Here is a 22,021-nt window from a genome sequence, read left to right as displayed (position 1 = left end):
ATTTGATTATTTGGTGTGACACAGGGGCGGCAAATAGGGGGGTCAAGAGGGGGCGGTCGCACCCCCAAATTTTTTAAGAGGAATGATAAAAAGTGAGCAAATCAATTTACGAAAATCGCCAATCAAAGTTGAAGAAAAACAATCTTGCTGGTTCTTCGTAATGGTTGACGAAACTTGACACATTTCCAGACAAGAGCAAGTATTTTCCGTTTTTTAAATTTTTCGAATTTCATCAAGCCTTTACCGGCCTTTTCAGAACAGAAAAAACTGATGAAGAATCATGGTTAATTTCAACGATAGACGTAATTTCCTCATATAGGCTGAATGTCTCGTTCTTGTGTGCTCTGCGTAACGATGGTTATGAGAGGCTCGTGTAGTCGTGTGGCTGCATGATTTTCAGAAGAAAATGCCGTGGTATTTTATGCTCATTGTTACGCTCATACTTTAAGTGTGTCTATTAAATGAGTGTTAATCACTTTCTTCTGCTGGAAACACATTTCAGCTGCTCAATGCATCATAGTATGCTTTCATAGATACTCTTTAAAAATACATACTATTTTTGAAAAACATATCTTGCATCAACAAATATCTTTTCTGGGGCTCTTTAACTATGCAGTCTCCCCCCCCCCCCCCCCCCACATATCGTGATTACTTGCTGTTAGTCAATGTGTGTTTTGTTCCATACTGAGGTAATTCGTATTTAAGAAACTCGACCCCCCAAATGAAATGCTGAAATGCCGCCCCTGGTGTGACACATAATTGTTTTGATTATTTTGTATGCATCTTACTTTCATGTTTTCAAGAAACAAAATTATGACTGCTTAGATGCTTTTACCTGTTATTTATTTTGCAATACATGTACTTCCTTCAACTATTTTATTTTGTTTATAATTCGAAAGATGCAAAGATTTTGCATTGACTTTAATGTCTAGGAGTTGTAGACAACATAATTCAAAACATATTAATAAGCTTATTTCATTTATTATTGTTTTAATTTCATTGTGTTCTATTTCGTATTGGGTGACTTCATGTTAAATCAGGTGGGCACTGAACCTGACCATTTCATACTAACATAAAACTTTCAGAAATTTTGCTCTTTTATATCATAAAGATACATATGGTTTAAAAAAAAATCTTTCATAAATCATCCTACATAATTAAAATCTGAGCGTCTGTACCTATCAATCTATTATTAATCTATATACATATGTCCGAGTAATTTCTCCCAAACGCCAGTAAACTGACCATCAAACCAGGTACAATTGGATTCGTAATTTTCCCGTCTTATGTTTGACTGTTTAACATAATCCTCCGATAATAATTAGCAGAGATGTCAATTGAAAACTATTTATTACTAGAATGTCACCCGTCACGGTATGACAGGTGAAAATTTGCTTCTACATTTGAACGCAGCCATTGCCTGTTTGGTGATATTTTGGTACTTTTAAATTTTAACCCTAACTCCAGTGGATCAACTCTAAACTCTAGTGAAAATTTGTTTCGATATACATTTAAACGCAGCGAACGCCTGTTTGGTGATATTTTGGTAGTTTAAGTTAAATTTGGCAGTTTAACCCTAACTCCAGTGGATTAAACATTAACTCCAGTAGACAGTGGTCATTGTTGAGCATTTTTACGTTTCTTTATTCTCCTAAAATGAGTCTTACCAGTAAAACAGTTAAGTCATCGGATCGAGTTCAGCCTTGTCACGATTAAGCATTTCCCTGCATGTTTAACATTACCAAAACATTCTCAAATTTTCATGCCGTGGCGCGAGTTTCATTGTTGAAACACGCGGGTTACTTGATCACCGACTATTATTTATATGAGGATAATACATAGGATAATACTTAGATTTCTCAAAATGAAATCTCTATTTTTCGATGACTTTCATCCATTCAAGTTATCAGTGCTTCATCTCAACTTTCCGTAACAATGCTTTTATTGAAATTTATAGCGTGAAGAAAACCATTGAGAAGGAAGATCTGTTGCCATTTTTTTTCTTGAACATAAACAAATAAAATTCTGGGTTTTGCTTTGAGGCTTTTCCTGCAATCGGTAGACTTAAAACGTTTCCTTTTCGATTATTTTTTCGGAATGTGTAGCAAAATTTTACTGTGGTTTTTTTTTCTCTTTTTGTTCAAGCGTGATTGTTGAACACGCGTCACTTGACACAACTTTCATTTTCGAGGAGTGTAGACCGTGCAAAGCCGGGAGACGCAGCTACTGCGTAATGAAGTTTTGAGGTTTGTTAATGTATCTTCCTTCGGTGCTTTTGAAATCATTTCTCAAAGCTATGGGGAGCATCAGGATTGTGTAATAGCTGACAATTACATGCACTTTGATTTGTGTGTGGTGGTCAGTAACTTAAATACTCTTCAAAAAAATTCTTTTCACATAATTTAATATTTAGAAAAAAAATATCTCAATTTTAAGATATTGTCTTTTTGAGATTTTGAAAAAAATAAAAAAAGGATTTTCACTGGAACTATTGAGAGATTAGCACCAGGGGTGATGGTGGATTCAAGTAAAATTTTCTTGAAACAGTGAAATTTTTTGGAAGTTGCCCCCTTTACCCTCCCCCCCCCCGTGAAAAGAACTTGTCAAATATGCATAGAAAAATAATTTGAAATCATTTGAAAAGTACCATTTTAAAAGGTTTTTTTTAAATATTTTTTTAGTTTTAGAATGTGTCGACCGAAAATTTTCGGAAATTAGAGATCAAACAACCCTGATTAGCACTCATTTTTTGAGATGAAGGACAATATCTCAAAAAATTATGAAATTTTGTGAGAAGCATTTTTTGAAAAGGTTTTCAACTTATATATCGAATCAAAGAGCACGTAGTTGTCTTTTAAAGGGAGCTATTTTACAAGACTGAAGTTCCCATAGAATTGAAGTTAAGCATGAAAGCACTGCCGACCAGCAAAACAAATACTTTTTAACGAATTTCAAAATCATAAGTTATGGATGATTGAATTCTTTTTTAAAATTATTTACAAATTTAAAATGTGGAAGAGTAAGATTTTTGAAAATTTCATGAAAATATGAAAAGGTCAGGTTGGGGATTTTTTTGCCCCTTTATTCGACATAAATTCGATCCCATTTAAAAATTGCACAAAACATACTCAATTCATAATTAAATACAATTTAATTCCACTTATAAGATGCCGATTGATTCAAGAGCAAGGCTGTTTTTTCCGTCAAAAAGATGTTACAAATTTAAAACCCGAATCTAAAACTCTAAATAAAGACTTAAAATAAAAAAAAAATTAAAAAAAATCTGAGTTCAAACACTTTATTACACGGCGAATATTTACGAATATTTTTCTAATACAGACAAAACTAGCAGATAATTTTAACCCTTAAAGCCAACTCTTCTGTTCAATATTATTTTTCTTTCCCCATCAGTTTCCAATTCATTAATTGATTTTTGTCAGTCTTTTTTGTTTGTTAAATCTGTGAAGAAATAATAAACGCAGAAAATTTCAAGCACCAGGTGATGACAATCAACAGCTGGTAGCCGCTCGCCATTTTGTTTTGTTGCGATAAAATAATAAACAAGCAATACGCATTCTGCATGGAATAACTAAAACAACCTCTTTTACGGAAATAAATGTAGCAATCATTTCGGATTCAGATCAGGAATGAAAATTTCACAAAGAAACGTTAGCAAAAAATGTATCCACGAAATAGTCATTGATATGAAGTTATACAAATGGAACAATTAAGTTTTGCAGAATGTTCGAATCTAAGAAAAAAAAAACCAATTAATTCAAAATTTAAATGAAATTCGACTTATAAACAAAATTTGCATGTGAAAGATTTAAAAATAATTATAATTAAATCAATCACTTACTTTTGATAAAAGAATATCCTTTGCTCCGATTGTTTTTGAGCAGTTGCTCCGAAAGCTGTTGAAGTTGGCAAGCAAAGAAAGTTTCTGAAACTATTCTAAGGTATACAGATATAGAGGGCGCTCGGATGCAGTGATATCGGAACGTCAAATATTACGTTATTTTAGCACGGGAATAACACCGTGGCATTAGAACGGTTTTTGAACGTCTAACATGACGTCACCTCAGAACTAAACTGGCACCGTGATAATATCACTGTTGCTGTACGTCTAATTTTACGTGCAAGTAACACTTAATACCGTCATTCGACCAATAACACGATTTCTGTACTAGATTTGAACGTTCTGGTGCTACTGGGGGATATCGGCCGCATTACGAGCAGTCCATGTATAAAATATTTTTGAAACATAGTTGCAGAGTCTCTTTCTCCAGTAAAGTCAACATTGTTTCTTGGCTGTTAATGGGTTTCTTTAACAAGTCTTCCAAGTCCTGGGTATCATTTTTTTTTTCAAGGGTAATTCCCCCAACCGTGTTACAACAGTAAGCCATTGTGATCAAAGTCAACGTGACAACCATTCTAATGTTGTTTTCTTATCGTTTAGTTAGATAAATCAACAGAAAAATGAAACGAACATTTTTTATATTAAAGTTATTAAAAGTACTAACTTAGATCACATACTAAAGTGAGCTGATGTGTGCATCACATGACTTCCTTTTGCTCATTTTAATGTCATTTTTTCCATTATTGGCAATTTTAATGCGATTCAATAGTTTCTAAATATCACCACCAGTGGCCAAATTGAAACCAGATTTTAAAAAAAATCGCCGAATTTGTCACCAAGTTGGCGACAAAACTTGGCGACCAAAAGACTTGCGATATATCGCCAAATGTCCGCCAAATTATAACACCACTTGAGTATCCATCGAAATTAACAATGATTTCCCCCCCAAAAAGGGGCAAAAGACCCTTTTAGAAACACCGGAATGCAGCCAAAAGCGGAGCTGCACAACTAGACCCCACTAGGAGTCTACGTACCAAATTTCAACTTTCTAGGACATACCAAAATTGAGTTATGCGACATACATACGCTCATACGTACATACGGACGTCACGAGAAAAGTCGTTGTAATTAACTCGGGAAGTGTCAAAATGGATATTTCGGGTGTTTATACGTTCTTAGGCACTTATCTGCGTGTGGTCGGGTTGAAAAAAAAAAAAAAAACTCAACATTAATTCTGGGGTGAGCAAAATGGAAATTAAGGGCGAATTTTGAGTGAAAATTTTTTCGCGAATACAATACTTTCTTTTTTGTAAAAGGAAGTAAAAAGGCCTCACTTTCCTTTTGATTTCCTTTCACATCGTAATTATCGGTAGAAATCTCCAGAAAATTACTGTATGCTATTCCAGTCATTTTTTACACCAGTGCCTCTGAAAAAATGTCCACCATCGCACTATGAAAGTGTAATTGTGAAAAATACTAATTGGGGCGTTTAAACCGGCCGGCTGTGAAATCCTGAATTACAGTATAAAATAAATGCTGTATAAAAACTTTTTAACAAAAAAAATTGAACCGCCGAAAAAACTGAAAAGCAAAAAATAATAAACCATTTTAATTAAACCTTAATAACTAAGTTCTTAAACTGATGTAAGTATACCTAAGTATATATTTTTGTAATAATTTAGAGTTTTTAATTAACCTTAATAACTCAGTTCTTAAATTAATGTAAGTATACCTAAGTAATTTTGAGTCGGTGCCAAACAAGCAAATTAATTATTTTTGTAAAGCGTGAGGCGACACGCCCCTTCGCCGGAAAATGCCGAGCGTTCACGAAGTTAAACCCGAACGTCGTCGAGTGGTCTCGAAGAAGCAAGTGTCGAGTATTTGGCTGCTACTGAGCTTTTGCCTCATATACAACAGTCAAAATGTTTATATCATTGTTCATCATACTGAAGAAGGATTTCTCATCTTGTTAAAATCTCAAATAAATGGTTTTGTGGGTCATAGTATTATTCAGCGTAAGTATGGCATAACAACTGTAGCCGTTAATTGCATACATGATCCTGAAGATTTTTCTCACTGGTTGTTTGCCTCTCTCGTGCGAGGTCCCAAAGGTTTCAAAGCTACAACGAGAGGTACTTTTTATTGTATACGATCTACTAGCATTCATGATTTAATGATGGCGTGTGGAGGGAGCATTTTTTGAAACATTTATGTTTATCGCCGGACATTTCACATTACATTGCTAATTTTACTTGGTTATTTCTTTAAATTTAGGTAATTTAGGGATCTTTGTTTATTTATTGTTTGGCACCGACTCAAAACTACTTAGGTATACTTACATTAATTTAAGAACTGAGTTATTAAGGTTAATTAAAAACTCTAAATTATTACAAAAATATATACTTAGGTATACTTACATCAGTTTAAGAACTTAGTTATTAAGGTTTAATTAAAATGGTTTATTATTTTTTGCTTTTCAGTTTTTTCGGCGGTTCAATTTTTTTTGTTAAAAAGTTTTTATTTTATAATTTTTTGTGGCTATAAGCTACTAATGTGGCTATAATCTGTATGCTTATATTTTTGATTACTTTTAAAATAGCTACCTACCTTACTTTAGCTATTAACATATATATATATATATATATATATATATATATATATATATATATATATATATATATATATATATATATATATATGTATAATCGTATTTTAACAATTATCTGTTGCGTTACATAAATAATTTTAAAAAAGCAGGCTTTATATACTAACATGGGTAGGCCTACAAAAAATGCTGCTCGGATGAGGAAAAGATGTTTAGAAGAATCTATTAATGAGAAAGAAAAAAGGTTGGAAGCAAACAGAAAGAGAATTACATTAACACGTTCACAGGAGAGTTTAGGTCAGCGCGAGGAAAGACTGTCGAGAATGAGAAACTACAATAACGATAGGTTATTGCAAGAAGGTGATAAGCAGTGCGCTCGTCGTTTAGATATGATAAGAGAGCGACTTTCAAATGAGAGTGAAGAGCAACGCGCTCATCGTTTAGATCTGATAAGAGAGTGACTTTCAAATGAGAGTGAAGAGCAACGCGCTCATCGTTTAGATCTGATAAGAGAGCGAGTTTCAAATGAAATTGAGGACGAACGTATGCTGCGTTTGGATGCTGCTCTTAACCGTTCAGCAATGGTGGTACTTCACGAATCTTCCGAGGAGAGAACTAATCGTCTGAGCGCCATGCGACAAGCAGCTCGCGAGCGAAGAAACGAGTGTAACGCAGAAAACTTTAAGAAATCAATTAATGTTTATGCCAAATTCTAGGTATACTCTTTCCAATAAAAAAACAACTATCGAAATCAGACTATTCTGTAAAAGTTATGCGTCGTCTTACACGAAAAAAAAAAAAAAAAAACCTGTGAGTGAACAATAACTCACCCCTGTTTTCCATCCTTTAGGATAGGAATTTTTTTTCAAAATTTATATGGGAACAACTTCTGGGAAAAATTTTTCCAATGAAAAAAGAACTATCAAAATCGGACGAACCTGTGAAAAGTAATGCCTGGACATACATGAAAAAAAGAACTTATATATACGGGTCGACTTGAGAACCTCCTCCGTTTTTTCGTCGGTTAAAAAACTAATCCTAATTACAAATACCAGAGATTGAGAGGTCTACACTGCCGTGGGCAGGTCAAAGGCAGTAACTGCATTTTTTTTTTCATTTCTTTCTTTCTTTTTTTCTTTTTTTTTTTTTTTTTTTTTTTTTTTTTTTTTTTTTGCATTTTGTCATCTATTGTACGTTAGCTTTGTTGTACAAACTAACTTATTTGGTTTCCGCTGAAAAAATATATAACTCCAACATTTTCTTATTGTTAGTACTACTGAATCCAACACACATTTCTTCAAATATCTCGAAAACTCATTTCTGCAGATACTGCCGCTTACCTGCCCACGGCAGTACACACGAGAGACATACAGGTCTGAAGCTCATTCATTGTGAGCTTTTTTTTTTTTTTTTGTAATACCCAACTCAGAATCAAAAAATCTTGGAGTGAACAACTAATCACCCCCTCTCCCCCCCTTAGGGTAGGAATTTTTCCCTCAAATTTATAGGGGAATTACTTCAGGCTATACCCTTTCTAATAAAAAAAGAATATTCAAAATCGGACTATTCTGTAAAAAGTTATGTATGGTCATACATTAATATATATATATATATATATATATATATATATATATATATATATATATATATATATATATATACGTGTCGACTTGAGAATCTCCTCCGTTTTTTCGTCGGTTAAAAACAGTATGTCACCATCACTAAACTTCGCCCTATTTTTTCATACAAATCCTGAATATAAAAAATGTTTGACGACTGGCACTGAAAACTAACCCTAATCACAAGTACCAGAGATTGAGAGGTCTACACTGCCGTGTGCACGTAAAGGGCTATAACTGCAATTTTATCTTTTTTTTTTTTTTTTTTTTTTGCATTTTGTCATCATTGTTTGTACGTTTGCTTTGTTGTACAAACTAACTTATTTGGTTTCCGCTAAAAAAAAAATATAATTCCAACATTTCCCAGTTGATAGTACTGAATCCAGCGCACAATTCTTCAAATATCTCGAAAACTCATTTCTGCAGATACTGTCCTTTACCTGCTCAAGACAGTACACACGAGAGACATACAAGTCTGCATCTCATTCATCGTGAGTTTTTTTTTTTTTTTTTTGTTATACCCAATTCAGCATCAAAAAATCTTAGAGTGAACTACTAATCGCCCCCCTTTCCCCACCCTTAGGGTAGGATTTTTTCCCTCAAATTTATATAGGAACAACTTCAGGCTATTCCCTTTCCAATAAAAAAAAGAACATTCTAAATCGGACTATTCTGTAAAAAGTTATGTGTGGTCATATAAAAAAAATCTGTGAGTGAACAACAAATCTCCCCCTTTTCCCACCCTTAGGGTAGGAATTTTTTCTCCAAATTTATATGAGACCAACTTCAGGGTATAACCTTTCCAATAAAAAAAGAATTATCAAAATCGGACTATTTTGTAAAAAGTTATGTGTGGTCATACATTAAAAATCTGTGAGTGAACAACAAATCAACCCCCTTTTCCCACCCTTAGGGTAGGAATTTTTTTTTAAAATTTTTATGGGACCACCTTCGGGGTATACCCTTTCCAATAAAAAAAGAATTATCAAAATCAGACTATTATGTAAAAAGTTATGCGTGGTCATACATTAAAAAAAAAATATATACGTGTCGAATTGAGAACCTCCTCCGTTTTTTCGTCGGTTAATAAAAAGGACATGTACTCTTTTTCTCTTTATTTTAACTTTTAAAACTACGCTAGTAATTTAGATTTTAATATCAGAACTAGCTGCGTCGCCCGGCTTTGCGCGGTCCACCTCGAAAATCAAGTGACGCGTGTTCAACAATCCAGGCTTGGAAAAAAAAATCAGTAATATTTTGCGGCAGAATTTCGGAAAAATGACCAGAAAGTAAACATTTTAAATCCTCCAATTACAGGAGAAGCCTTTAAAACTAAACCCAGAATTTTATTTGCTCATATTCGAGAAAAAAATGGCAACAGATATTCTTTTAAATGATTTTCGTCACGCTACAAATTTTAATAAACGCATTGTTACATAAAGTTGAGATGAAGCACTGAATAATAATTTTAATGGGGGAAAGCTTTCGAAAAATAGGGATTTTGTGTCGAAATCTATGTATCATCATTAATAGTTTTTAATTGATATCTCCGTTAATTATCATCGGAGGATTATGTTAAATAGCCAAACATAAAGACGGGAAAATACGAATCCATTGATACCTGGTTCGATGGTCACTGGCGTTCGGGAAAAGTAACTCGGACATAGGTACAGGCGCTCAATTTTTAACTATATATAAGATTGTCCAAGTAAATAAACAACTTAAAACATCTGTTAAAAAGATGTATAGTAATCGATAAGTATATTTTCTGTGCTTGTTTCCTTTCAGATTCCCATGGCTCGAAACATAACGCATCTCATTGTTCCAAATGCTGGAATAGGTTTCGCTATAGGTAAGAGAAACGCAGTTATTTTATTCCTTACTGGACTACAAAATGCAAACTTACTCGAAATGTTTTGCCTCTAGCTCTTATTTCATTTACATGAAGTTAACATTTTGTAGCACAATGTTTAAAGTAACAGTCATCTCTGTTGCTTTTCATTAGAATTTCATTTTCATTTTAGGTCCATTATTGTCAATTAAGGTGAGTGCTACAAATAGGGCCATATAGATCAATAAGATCAACCCCTATTTTCAACGTTCAATAGCAAAAATTAGCTGGATCATGATTTTATTTTTATCAGAGAATTGAACTGATGATTTCGCGTTATCAACCAGCCTTTTGTTTTCAACAGGCAAAAGTATAGCAACCTTTATTACAAAAGAGTCTTGTCAAAATTGCACGATATTGTTTTACGTACATTTTGTTACTTCATGGTTCACTGAAGTTTACAAGATTGAAAAAAAAAATAATTAGTCTAAATAAACCTATTTATGTATTTGACGAATTCAAAAAGAATTTGAAGGCGGTGAAAAATATGTTTTTCACCGCCATTTTTTCCTTTCATTTGACAACCCTCTGAAAAGTAGACTGTAACTGATTTGCATTATTAGGATCCCTGTGCTCTTATTAAGATACTGAAGGGTCAAGTAGAAATAGAATTCAGTGATGCAAATGCTGCACATCTGTGCACAAACTGTGCGTAAGTATACCCAAAAAACATAAAAATAACGACTGATTAGTGCCCCAAAAGTGACGATTGATTTTCTCCTTTCCATTGAAGTAAATATGGAATTTCTTATAATGTTTTTCAGCTTATCAAATGTGGTCTGATATGTTTTCATAACGATATAGTAAGGAATTTTTCAATTTTATTTTGGTTTTGTATTGACCTTATAAGCAGTTTTTCAGAGTTGACCGAATTAGGAACCCCTGTTCCTAATAATATCAATTTGCCATTTTTGTTAAACTGCTGCCAAACATCATATGAATTGAAATTTTTACATAAAATGGTTTTTTATATAATATTACTTATGACTCATTTGATGAATGTATCAATTGAACCAGAAACTAGCGAGATATTAGGCCCTGAACCTCAGATTAGCCTTATTTGGGACACTTACTTTATTAATACTAAAGTAGAGTTTATCGGATCTACGTAGGTTCGACAAAAAGTTAGTTCCATTCCTTGAAAAAACAAAACAGGATAGAAATTTCAAAATATGATATTTTGTGAACGTGTTCCGGGAATAGATAGAGTTGTTACTGTGTTTAGAATAGTAAATGGAGAGAGTACAGGGGTGCAGATAAAAAAAAAAACTTAGATATAGTTTGCATCATCGAATAGAAGTAAAATAATTTTTTTTGTCTCTCACTTTAATTAGAAAAAAAATATCTATTTAGTACTTTATGTTTTTTTTTTTTGGTTTTCTAACAATTTTAAGCAAAAGATGTGCTATTTTAAAGTTGTTTTACCAAGGAGACCGACAGCTCGTTTGCTTGTTGAGCCTCGGCAAACAGTATTCGATGCAGTATGCCGTTTCAAGTAGCTTTGAAATGATAGTCGACGTCTAAGAAGTGTACAAAAACGAACAGTGAACATTTCTAATAGTCGTTAGGTCATCAAAAATGGAGTTCAATGAAATCGTCAGGTTTTCATGAGAGAAGTCGTTCGTGAGACAAGGGTGATATGGGATCGATCAGTGCCGCTAAGGACAAAAACAGAGTTTGGGCAGAAGCTATAAAAGTTCCAAAAAGTTTAGCCTTTTGCTGAAGAAAATAAATTTGTGCTATGCAAATTTATAATCGAAAGATGCCAGAAACGTTTGAGATGGGCCGGAAGTTCGCACTGGAAGAGATGCCTTTCGCTGATGAGCAGCTCTTTACTATTCAACCTACTCATGAACAATAGGATTTGGTATGTAGACACCCCAAGCACCTTAGCAAATGTTGAACATCTCCGTAGTCAGGCTTTATCTGTGATGGAGTTAGCACAAGCGACCAAAAATCTCTATTTTTGTGGATAAGGGAGGTAAAAAAAATCAAAAATTGAACCAGGGGGACATTTTAGAAGCTGTTTTTGATTTCGTGGGCTTGAGAGCACTTTAGAACTGTAGATTGGACTCATCAATTAGACTCCGCACCACTTCATACTGCCAAAAAGACAAGGGTGGAGCAAGGAGCATTTTCCTGACATGATATAACCTGTAGAGTAGACGCTCTAGTCGCTAGACCATTGTATGGCCTATTTTAGAAGGTAAGGTCTACCCTAAACTACACAAAATTTTGGTCTCTCTAAAACTTTTGCTTTTTGAAAGGAATGAGATTGGTGAAAAGTAAAAGACTTGCGGCCCTTGGCTGAAAATTTCAATAAGCTGTTGCGCTTATGTATCACTGCAAAAGGCGACTAATTTGAAGTTCACTAAATATATTCATTGATAAAGGTCGACTCATATTTTTTTTCCGTTTTGTTAATTTATTTATTTTTAATAAAGTTATATATTAAAAATTGTTCGTCCGAGGTTTTTTTTTTTTTTTTTTTTGCCGCACCCTGAATTAAGCAGTAAGTTACAATCCTTAAACCAGGGCTAAGGCAGAACTACGTAGACAATAACTGAGTGTCTTAACACTGAAGGTGTAAACAATGCCTTGAATAGATAATACATGAGCTAAACGGTTATTGTCTATTCAAGACTGATGAGTCAATAGCAAGGACGAAACGACTGTCTCTGGATGGCATAACCGGGCTGGTGGTATATTGCACGTGTAGAAAGTATACGGTTTGTCCCAAAAGTAATGACTGATTTTTTGCCACGAGACTATATTGCCCACACCTGCGTGACCTGTTGGAAGTGGTAGGAGGGACTCTAAGCTTTCCAGAGACCTTAGGTTTAGTTGCTTACGAGCTCTCGCAGCGGTGGGAGGTCAATTTTAGTAAACCTCCGCGTGGAGCTTCGTCATGGACAGAACTTTGGAGCTATGCTATGCGATTAAAATATTGCGTCGAACTCCAAAAGACAGCAATGAAAACGTTTGATTAGTTCCCTCACGCCCTCAAGGATGAATGCTGGTCGTACTAGCAGGTCAGAAAGTGGCACAAGTCGTTCAAAGACGGCTGGGAGGAAGTCGCCGATGAGGCTCCTTCCGGGCGTCCATCATCATCGCGAACGGACGATAATGTCCCTCGTAATCGAGATTTATAAATACAATACAAATACAAATGTGACGATCAGCAACAGGCTCTTGGCCCAGCTAGGCTGGTCCTAGCCAATGGTCCTGGTCTAGTCCCCAATGAAGATCAATGGCCCTATTAAAGCTATCCACCCATTTGCTCATCACCACCTCGTCCGGTAAGATGTTTCAAGTGCCCACAACCCTACTAAAGTGATTATTTTCCTTCTTTCCAGGTTAGCCTGAGATTTGAATAGCTTAAAACAATGACCCTCGTCCTGCTTTCGGTGCAAAAATTTAATCCATTGACATCATTCATTTTGATAACCAGGCTATTTCCTGAAGGCTATTTGCTAAACGAAGACCTCCGAATGAGTGTTCGTTTGATGTCAGAACAATTAAATTTGCCGAAAACAGATGTTCATTGAATTATTACGAAAGACTTGGTTATGCGTAAGATTTTCGCGAAACTTGTGACAAAAGTCTTGTTTGATCGCCTTCGTTGTCAGTTCCTATCTGACCCGGATCGGTGTTTCAACGGTGCCAAAGACCCCCTATAGCCTCGGCAGACTTCTTCTTGCTCCCAAAGGTGAAAAAGGAGTTGAAAGGAAAGCATTTGGAGACCATGAACAACACCCTAAAGATCACGACGAGGTGCCTTAACTGGATTCCCAAAAACGAGTTCCCAAGGACCTTCGATGCACGGAAAACAAATGGACAAAGGTGCATAGACGCAGAAGGAGACTATCTTGAAGAGTATTAAGTTTTATTACATATTCGATCAATAAAACTATTTTTTTGAAAAACATCTTATTACTTTTGGAAAACATCTTATTACTTTTGGAACAAACCGTATGAAATATTAATTTTTGAACATTTTCATTTTTTTTTTTTTGAACTGATGTAATAAATTACTGTGATAAGTTTATTTTCGTGAGAGTTGTTCAAAAATTCAACTGAGTTTTTGAGTTATGTCGGAAGACTTTCTAATACTGTTTTATTTCAAGTACCCCAACTGACCACTTAATTTTTGTGTACATTCTAGGCATGGTTGATTCTTCGATGATGCCGATGCTAGGATACTTGGTCGACATCAGACATACGTCAATATATGGAAGTGTGTACGCCATAGGTGACGTGGCATTCTGTGTGGGATTTGCTGTCGGTAAGCATATCAAAATTTCTTGAAAGATTTAATGCGTGCAAAACTATATAAGCTCTAGTAAGTAGCTCGTCAAGGTAAGACGGGTGAAATTGCTTCTACATTTGAACGAAGCCATTGCCTGTTTGGTGATATTTTGATAGTTGACATTTTAACCCTAACTCCAGCGGATTAACAAAAGTAAACTTTTAATAATAATAATATAAAAAATTCTTATTGACAGTTACTTTACAATTTAAACTGACTTAGTAAAGGTTACAAATTCTACAATGTAATTGATATATACGTATATGTTTCATATTAAAGAGTTTTTCGTTAAAATATGATGCTGGTCCTGCATTTTTCAATCTTGTTCATAGGTGGCCCAGACTTGCTCACATGTACCCCTTGTAGGGGCACATGTGAACAAATAAAGACATTTTTTTTTAAATTCCATATACTTAAAAAATATTTTTTTAAAAAATCTGGAAAAAATCCAGGACACATAGAAAAGACTATTCAATCATGGGGACAATTTTGCTCTGAGAAATTGATAATATTTTTTGAGAAACTAAAAAATTAAAAAAAAAATGTTCCCATTTGGCCCCTTTTCCCCTATATGTATCTAACCTCGTTGAATAGACGCTACTGATTGGCTGTTTGATGGATGATGTCGCTGGTGGCAATCGCGTGTTTAATTAACACGTTTTAAGAATCACGTGACCTCGATAACATATTAGTTACGCTCATATGATTGTCCTCTTGCTTGAGACATAGACGAAAGACACATGAATCTACTGCGAAAGTCTTTGAAGAATCAAGAAGTTTCTGGTTCGAATATTCTAAAGGGTCCGTTAAAAAAATAATAAAAAAATCCACTATCCAGTCCATAGCATTCACATTTGAATTTTTATGTCTTGAATTCAAATTATGATTTGCACAATCAGGAATTGCGGTAGGACCCTGCTTGTTGGGTTTCTTGTTTCTACAAATGCAATGGAATGGAGAAAAAATTCGCACCCGTCATATTGCGACTGATAATTTTCTAGATTACGTAATAAGAGTCATTTCCATGAAAACAAATGTGATAATTTGGATGCGGCTATAAAGATATTTTTGCTTTGGTCAATTTACACTCGTACTGTTATCATAAGGATTACAGTCACAGCGTATACCCTTAAGGTATTTTCTTATATTCATGTTATATGTTGGAATTAATGATTTTCAAAGTTTGTATTTAAATAAAGTTTTACCATTAAAGTTTATCTATATAGATTTTTTTAACATGATTTCACAAAAAGAAAAAAAACACCGCAGTTTTACAATGTAAAATCTGCTTGAGTTAAGCCTTTGGAGGAAAAAAACTGAATGAACGCAAAGCGCAGACGATTTGTAACCATGACGACAAAAATTGGTCTTCCTAAACGAATATTAAAACTAACGGTCGGTTTAAGGAGTCAGAGGGACATGGGTTTTACTGTACATAGCATTCGATAGAGATAATGTGTATACATATTTTACAGAATTAAGGGGGTCCGGGATACAAAGATGATCAAATTTCGCATTTGTTTTTTAATCATTTAAAAAACTTCTCCGCTTTTTTCTTCCTAAAATGACGTTTGAATCTTATTTCTATCCTAATAAGAACAAAGGATGTAATGGTAGAATCCATGTCAATTCAACAAGGGCTGTAACATGATGGTCTCAGATTTTTTGAATTTAACTTAAGTTAAAATTCATAAAAAGTTAAGAAATACTTTTTTTTGCGCAAAAAATATCCTAGGCTGAGATACAGGCCGCCAAAGATGGCGGTTCTCGCATGATTTCTCACTTGGGATTTTCGTCAAAATTTTTAAAGTACATTATCTCAGAAACGGTAGAACATATTTTGTTGCGGTTTGTTTTATTTAAAAAGATATTTTTTCCTGTTTAAGAAAATATGCTACATTTTGAAATATGTGCTTTAGTTTTTTTTTTCCACAGTCTTTGAAAAAAAAAGTTTAAAATAATGTTTTTGAGTTTTCTCAAATATGTCAGTTTCAGAAATTTTCATTTTTTTACAGTTTATTAGTACTACTGAGCACTACGTTCCCTGAAAAGAAGAGTAGTCACTTCTTCGTTCAACAGATTTTAGAGGCATTTGAAAAAATGAATGTTTTAAAGGAACTCTTTACGTAATTGCGGACCTGTAAATTCAAAAAAAAATTTCGCAACAAGTGGCCAGAAAACACTTTCAATTAAGTTATATAGCGAAATTTTCATTTTGAGTCACCATTTTATTCAGGATATGAAATTTAGTGAGAACACTTAGCTTAACGATTCTTTCGGCGCTACGCTGAAAGGTTGCGTGGGGAAATACAGCGAATCGGCTGGAGACCGCGTTCCAGTTTTCATAAAAAATTAAACTCCTGTTAAGTAGAGACTCAAAATGAAAATTTCGCTATATAAACTAATTAAAAGTGTTTTCTGGCCACTTGTTGAGGATTTTTTTTTTTTTTTTTTTTTTTGAATTTTCAGGTCTGCAATTATGTAAAGAGTTCCTTAAAAACCCTCATTTCTTTAAATGTCTCTAAAATCTGTTAAACAAAAAAGCGGAAGCTCTCATTTTCAGGGAACGTAGTGCTCAGTGGTACTAATAAACTGTAAAAAAAGGGAAATTTTTTGAAATTGACATATTTGAAAAAAATCAAAAACATTATTTAAAACTTTTTTTTCCAAAAGACTGGAGAAAACTAAAGAACACATTTCAAAATGTTGCATATGTTTTTAAACAAAAAAAATATCCTTCTAAGTAAAACAAACTTCAACAAAATATATTCTACCGTTCCTGAGATAATGTACTTGAAAGATTTTGACGAAATTCCCCAGTGAGAAATCATGACAAGACCGCCAAAAATGGCGGTCTGTATCTCGGCTCAGAATTTTTTTTTTGGGGCAAAGCAAAAAAAAACCGTATTTCTTTTTTTTTTATGAATTTTAACATTTGTTAAATTCAAAAAAATCCGAGATCATCATGTTACAGCTCTTGTTGAGTTGACATGGATTCTACCAATTGTTTTTGTAAAATGCATTTAATTAGTAATATTTATAATTTTAAAACTTTAAATGCGTTTTTCTTCATGATGCATTTTTTCCCGATTTTTTGGATTCAAACTCTTACAAGTCAAGAACTGATAAAGTAATGAAATTTGGAGCATATCTTTTTCAAACAGTTTACTTTAATTTTTATTCCGCAAATTTGAAAAAAAAAAAAAAGTTTGCTACGAAAAATGTGATTTAAAAAAGAAAAAAACAAAGTGTCTTAGAATTTTTCTTCAAATTTTTCCATTTTTTTATTGAACTAATATTTTTTAAATTGCATTAAAAAAATAAAACTTAGATATTTGTGCTTACTTTTTGAAAAAAAAATTGAAAATTGACCAAGAATGTTTCGTGTTTTTGCGATTGAAAGCAACCCTCCCCCTCCCCGTTTTTTAAATTAATTGAATTAAAATAATTTTTTTTAAGTATTTATGTTATAATTCTGCTTATTAGCTTATTAAATAGATGGTGAATCAGTGCAAAAAATTTCAAAACTCTAAACTGTTTTTTTTTTTTCAATATGTGTCCTTAAATTCAAAAATGAAATATCGTGGTGAGTTTTATGCGAAAGCCAGAATGATAAAAAGTAAATACGTCTATTTCACGTATTTCTGCCTTAGCCCTGGCTATAGGGCGGTAACTTACTGAATATACCTGCCTTGCCTTCAAAATTCGAGTTGAACCGAACTATTGCTTCGGTCACTCGCCTGGTCAGTGTTAATTCTGTATTAGCTACCAGTTTGTTTGGCACTCTTGGCTTCCTTAAGAGGTTTTCCATCTCCAGCTCAGTCACTTTACTATGCCGAGATGATGAGTGCTAATAAGCACGAAACTGCAGTCCTCGACTGGAAATGACTGAGCTGGCGGTGTATTTCACGTATGATAAAAGGGTGCTCATTTTTTCTTCTACTTGAAATGTGCCAGTTTAGTTACGAACAAGGTTTTCCACAGCACCGGAACGATAAACTTGGTGTAAAAAAGGGAAACAAAATGTGTACGTATCAATATTTTTTTAGAAATTTTTCATACATTAAAAGCTTTAGCAATTTTTTAATGATTCTTTTCAGGACCTATGCTGAGTGGCAGTATTGTCAAAGCCATTGGTTTTACTGGGTAAGAATCGTTTTTTATTCTGAGCTGATTCATTTTCCAAAATTGAAAACTTCAAGTAAAGTAGATAATATGATTTGTTTGTGCCTTAACAGTAGATAGAGTTATTGGACTAGGCATTGTGTAAGTTTGAACATTCGCTAAAAATCCACGTTTACGGAAACAGGATAATCAGCAAAATAAATTTGCCATCCGAATGAAAACATTTTAGTGTTAACAGCTACAGAAATGTAACTCTAAATAATAGCTATAATAGCTGGATAACAACGCATTTTGCTGCAATTTTAGCTAAAATTACAAGAAATCGAAATTTTTCTAGTCGCTTGGAACTACAAATTGCGTTGCATATTAACTGAAGTCTTCACCAGTTAATCAGTTTTGTGAAACGACCCGTTGATGGTCTCTTTTAAAGACGTTGAATGTATGGTTAAATAAGTCTTCCTTTGATTTTGAAAGTGACTGAAATTTTCTTAAACTTATCCTTTTATTTGATTTATAGGATAACAAAATTTGTGTCTTGTGTGTGTGAGTAATAATTTATCATCGATTTGATTTCGCAAAGACATTGAAACTTAGTTCAGATTAATTTTGGTTTCACTTTGTAAAACGTTGACATTTAATGTAAATACTTTCCGAGATTTTAGGTCGTAGTCCGTCCAAGAAATTTCTGGTAGACATTTTGTCTGGTATGTCTCAAGCTTCCTCAGAGTGAACCACAGCGTACAAGCCTGAAATTGATTTACTATTGACACAGACAGTGAAAGCCTCCGTTATTATGCTCGTTCAGCTTGAATTTAATGACGTAGATTTGTCCTTAAAAAATAAATTTTAAAAACTCAGTAAAAACTAGTTAACGCTAGAATTTCTAACGCTGATTTGGTTCTGTGAGACACTGAAACTTGGCTAGCATTAGCAGCGACTTTTTAAGAAACTGAAGTGTTTTTTTTTTTTTTTTTTTTTTTTTTTTTTTTTTGAAATACGCCGTGATTTTGAATTTTCAAGGAGCTGGTACTTTGTTCTTCCTTTTAATTTAAGCTTGGTTAAAATAAACATTAATTTAAAGCTTCAAGGAACTAAATTTTGTATCGTAATATCATTTCGCTTAAAGATTTTTCCACTTGTTTTGAAATTACAGAAAGCTATTTCGTCAGGCCGCAGAAACTAAGCACCATTTTCACCCGTTTTCGACAGCCGGAAAAGCGTATCACGGAATTTTAAAACACATATACAGGCTGTTCCGTTTTAACCTGAAAGATTTATATTTTCGCAATCGTTAGTCCTAGATGCATACTTCCAATTGCTAAAATGTTCAACATCAGATGCGGGGTTAAGATATTGAAAGTTTAAAGCAAAAATAAAAATGAGTCAAAAATACAAAATTTAACTTTTTATACGGACCCTAGGTTTCCTAACTTATATTCAAGGAAATGATCTCCATTGAAAAATAATTCCAACAAAAAATGTTTGACATTAGTACGATCAATATTCGCCGAGATATGGAACTCAGCGTTCCGTGACTTACACCACTTCACACCCCGTCCGTCAATAACACCTTTGGGGGGGGGGGGGAATATAGCAGTTAACAAGGATTTAAAACTATATATGCGTACAGAGGGGTTTTTGAAATTCATTGAGGATTTGTAGTGTGTTTTTGCGTATCATGGCATAACATTTTCATTTATTTTTTAATAGTTATGAAAAGTATAAATAGATTGTTTTTTTACTTCGACAACCTGTCATTCTTCTGAAAGGGTGATAAGTTCCAATGTCATCTTTTACATGGTCCCTTAAGACTTTGAACTCGAATATCTCCTTGAGTTTTGGTCGTACAAATGTCAAATTTTTTGTGTTAGTAATATCTTTCAATGGAGATTATTTCTCTAAATATAATTAGGAGACCTAGGGCCCGTATAAAAAGCTAAATTTTGTAATTTTTGACTCATTTTTATTTTTGCTTCAAGCTTTCAATAACTCTGCATCTGATTTTGAACATTTTTGAAATTGGAAGTAAGCATCTAGGACTAATGGTTACGAAAATAGAGGTCTTGCAGGTTAAAACGGAACACCCTGTAGACAGTTATTATTCCTAACTATGGGTGCCCTTGCGCAAAATTGTAGGGAGAGGGTGTCAGATATTTTCCTGATGGTTTAGCAAGATATTTTTCCCATTGAAACTGATTTCAGTACAGATCAGAGTTATTAAAACTTGACATTTTTAATAACTTTTTCATTAATGGCTGGAGAAGAAATGTTTTTACATTTCTGCAAAGAAAAAAGTACTAAAACCAAGGCAGTTCTAATGAAAAGCAATCACAATCCAAAACAACGTAATTTGAAGTTACAGAATTTAATTATTTCGAAAGACACTTGATGAAAATTATCATTGACATGATTTCTTAATGTTTTCAGGCTCGTGTATTGCATCGCTGTTGTTTGTTTCCTCTACGCGCCTCTGATGTTTCTTCTACGAAAACCACCGGGGAGAGCGGAAGATCAAGTAACTGCTTTGGGTTTGCTTTACGTAGCACGATCCAAACGTTTGGGGACAAGCTGTATAAAACCTTATATCTTGAATAGTTCACATCACCGAAGAACATCCAACTTCGAAATAGTCACCTTGAGCGACTATATACTTCTGCCAACGTTCGTATAATTATTGGAAGCTCTCCTGGAAGCCATTTTTCGCAACCTCACGTAAGTCCTCCTGCAATGCAGCTTTAAAACTTCATCTGGCAGAAAAAAAAATCAGCGTCCCTGCAAATGTTTTTTTTTTCACTGCTGGGAATAGGTGAAAGTCACATGGGGCTAAGTCCGACGAAAAATGGTGTTACTTGTTTGACATCCAATCGCAGTGTGCATCCTCAACATAGAAGTCGCCTTCTTCATCACGATGAAGTTAAAGCTGCATCGCAGGAGACCTTACAGGAGGTTTCAAAATTGGCTTCCAAGAGTGCATCCAAAAGTAATGCGAACGTTGGCAGTAGTACATAGTCGTTCAAGGTGACTATTTTAAAGGCGGATGTCCTTCGGTGAAGTGAACTATAATTCAGGGTAAGGTTTTATACAACTTGTCCCCGAACTTTTGGATCGCACTACTTATGTGCTATTTTGATCTCATGAAAGTGATTTTAAGCAATGTAAATCAAGTTGCTTTTTCAACGAGTGAAAGAACTTTAAGTGTTGCATTACGTGTCCTAATTTTGAAATTATTTAATATCATGACACTGTTTTCAATAACAGTTTTCGAAAATGTTTTCTTCAGGTACTACTAAAAGACACCGCAATCCGTTATGTCAGCTACACAAACGACGAATCACCGGACGAAGAAGATTTTAGAAAACCACAACCGCAGCAACAAGAGTGGGTAAAGTGATGAAGTGAATTCTAGTCACTCTCTTGATCCAGAACAAATGCCTGCTCTCCAACCTTTGATGCCAAAAAATTGTTTAAATATGAGACTGATGGCTATAATCGTTGTCTTTTCTGCATTCTCCATGAGAATAGCGCTATTGTCTTCAAAGCTCATCCCCCTCGCCAAACATCGCCAAGTTTTGAAAGAGAACACATACAGCAAGGTTTTCAAGGAGTATTTGCA

The 22,021-nt window shown here is 34.0% G+C and overlaps 1 protein-coding gene across 1 annotated transcript in view; it reads left to right on the top strand.

Annotated features, from left to right (window-relative positions):
* The window catches only part of LOC129226144 (synaptic vesicular amine transporter-like), a 78,553-nt gene extending 56,754 nt beyond the window's left edge, over positions 1 to 21,799 (top strand). Inside the window, exons 10-14 of the mRNA XM_054860744.1 lie at positions 9,872 to 9,935; positions 14,140 to 14,259; positions 18,384 to 18,429; positions 20,836 to 20,923; positions 21,689 to 21,799. Coding sequence (XP_054716719.1) covers positions 9,872 to 9,935; positions 14,140 to 14,259; positions 18,384 to 18,429; positions 20,836 to 20,923; positions 21,689 to 21,799 — 429 coding nt within the window. The remainder of the gene's footprint in view (positions 1 to 9,871; positions 9,936 to 14,139; positions 14,260 to 18,383; positions 18,430 to 20,835; positions 20,924 to 21,688) is intronic.
* The last annotated feature ends 222 nt before the right edge of the window (positions 21,800 to 22,021 follow it).

This window comes from Uloborus diversus, chromosome 7, assembly GCF_026930045.1.
Source record: "Uloborus diversus isolate 005 chromosome 7, Udiv.v.3.1, whole genome shotgun sequence".
NCBI classification, from domain to species: domain Eukaryota; kingdom Metazoa; phylum Arthropoda; class Arachnida; order Araneae; family Uloboridae; genus Uloborus; species Uloborus diversus.
The sequence above is the reverse complement of the archived record's forward strand: the minus strand, read 5'-3'. Positions and strand labels throughout refer to the sequence as shown.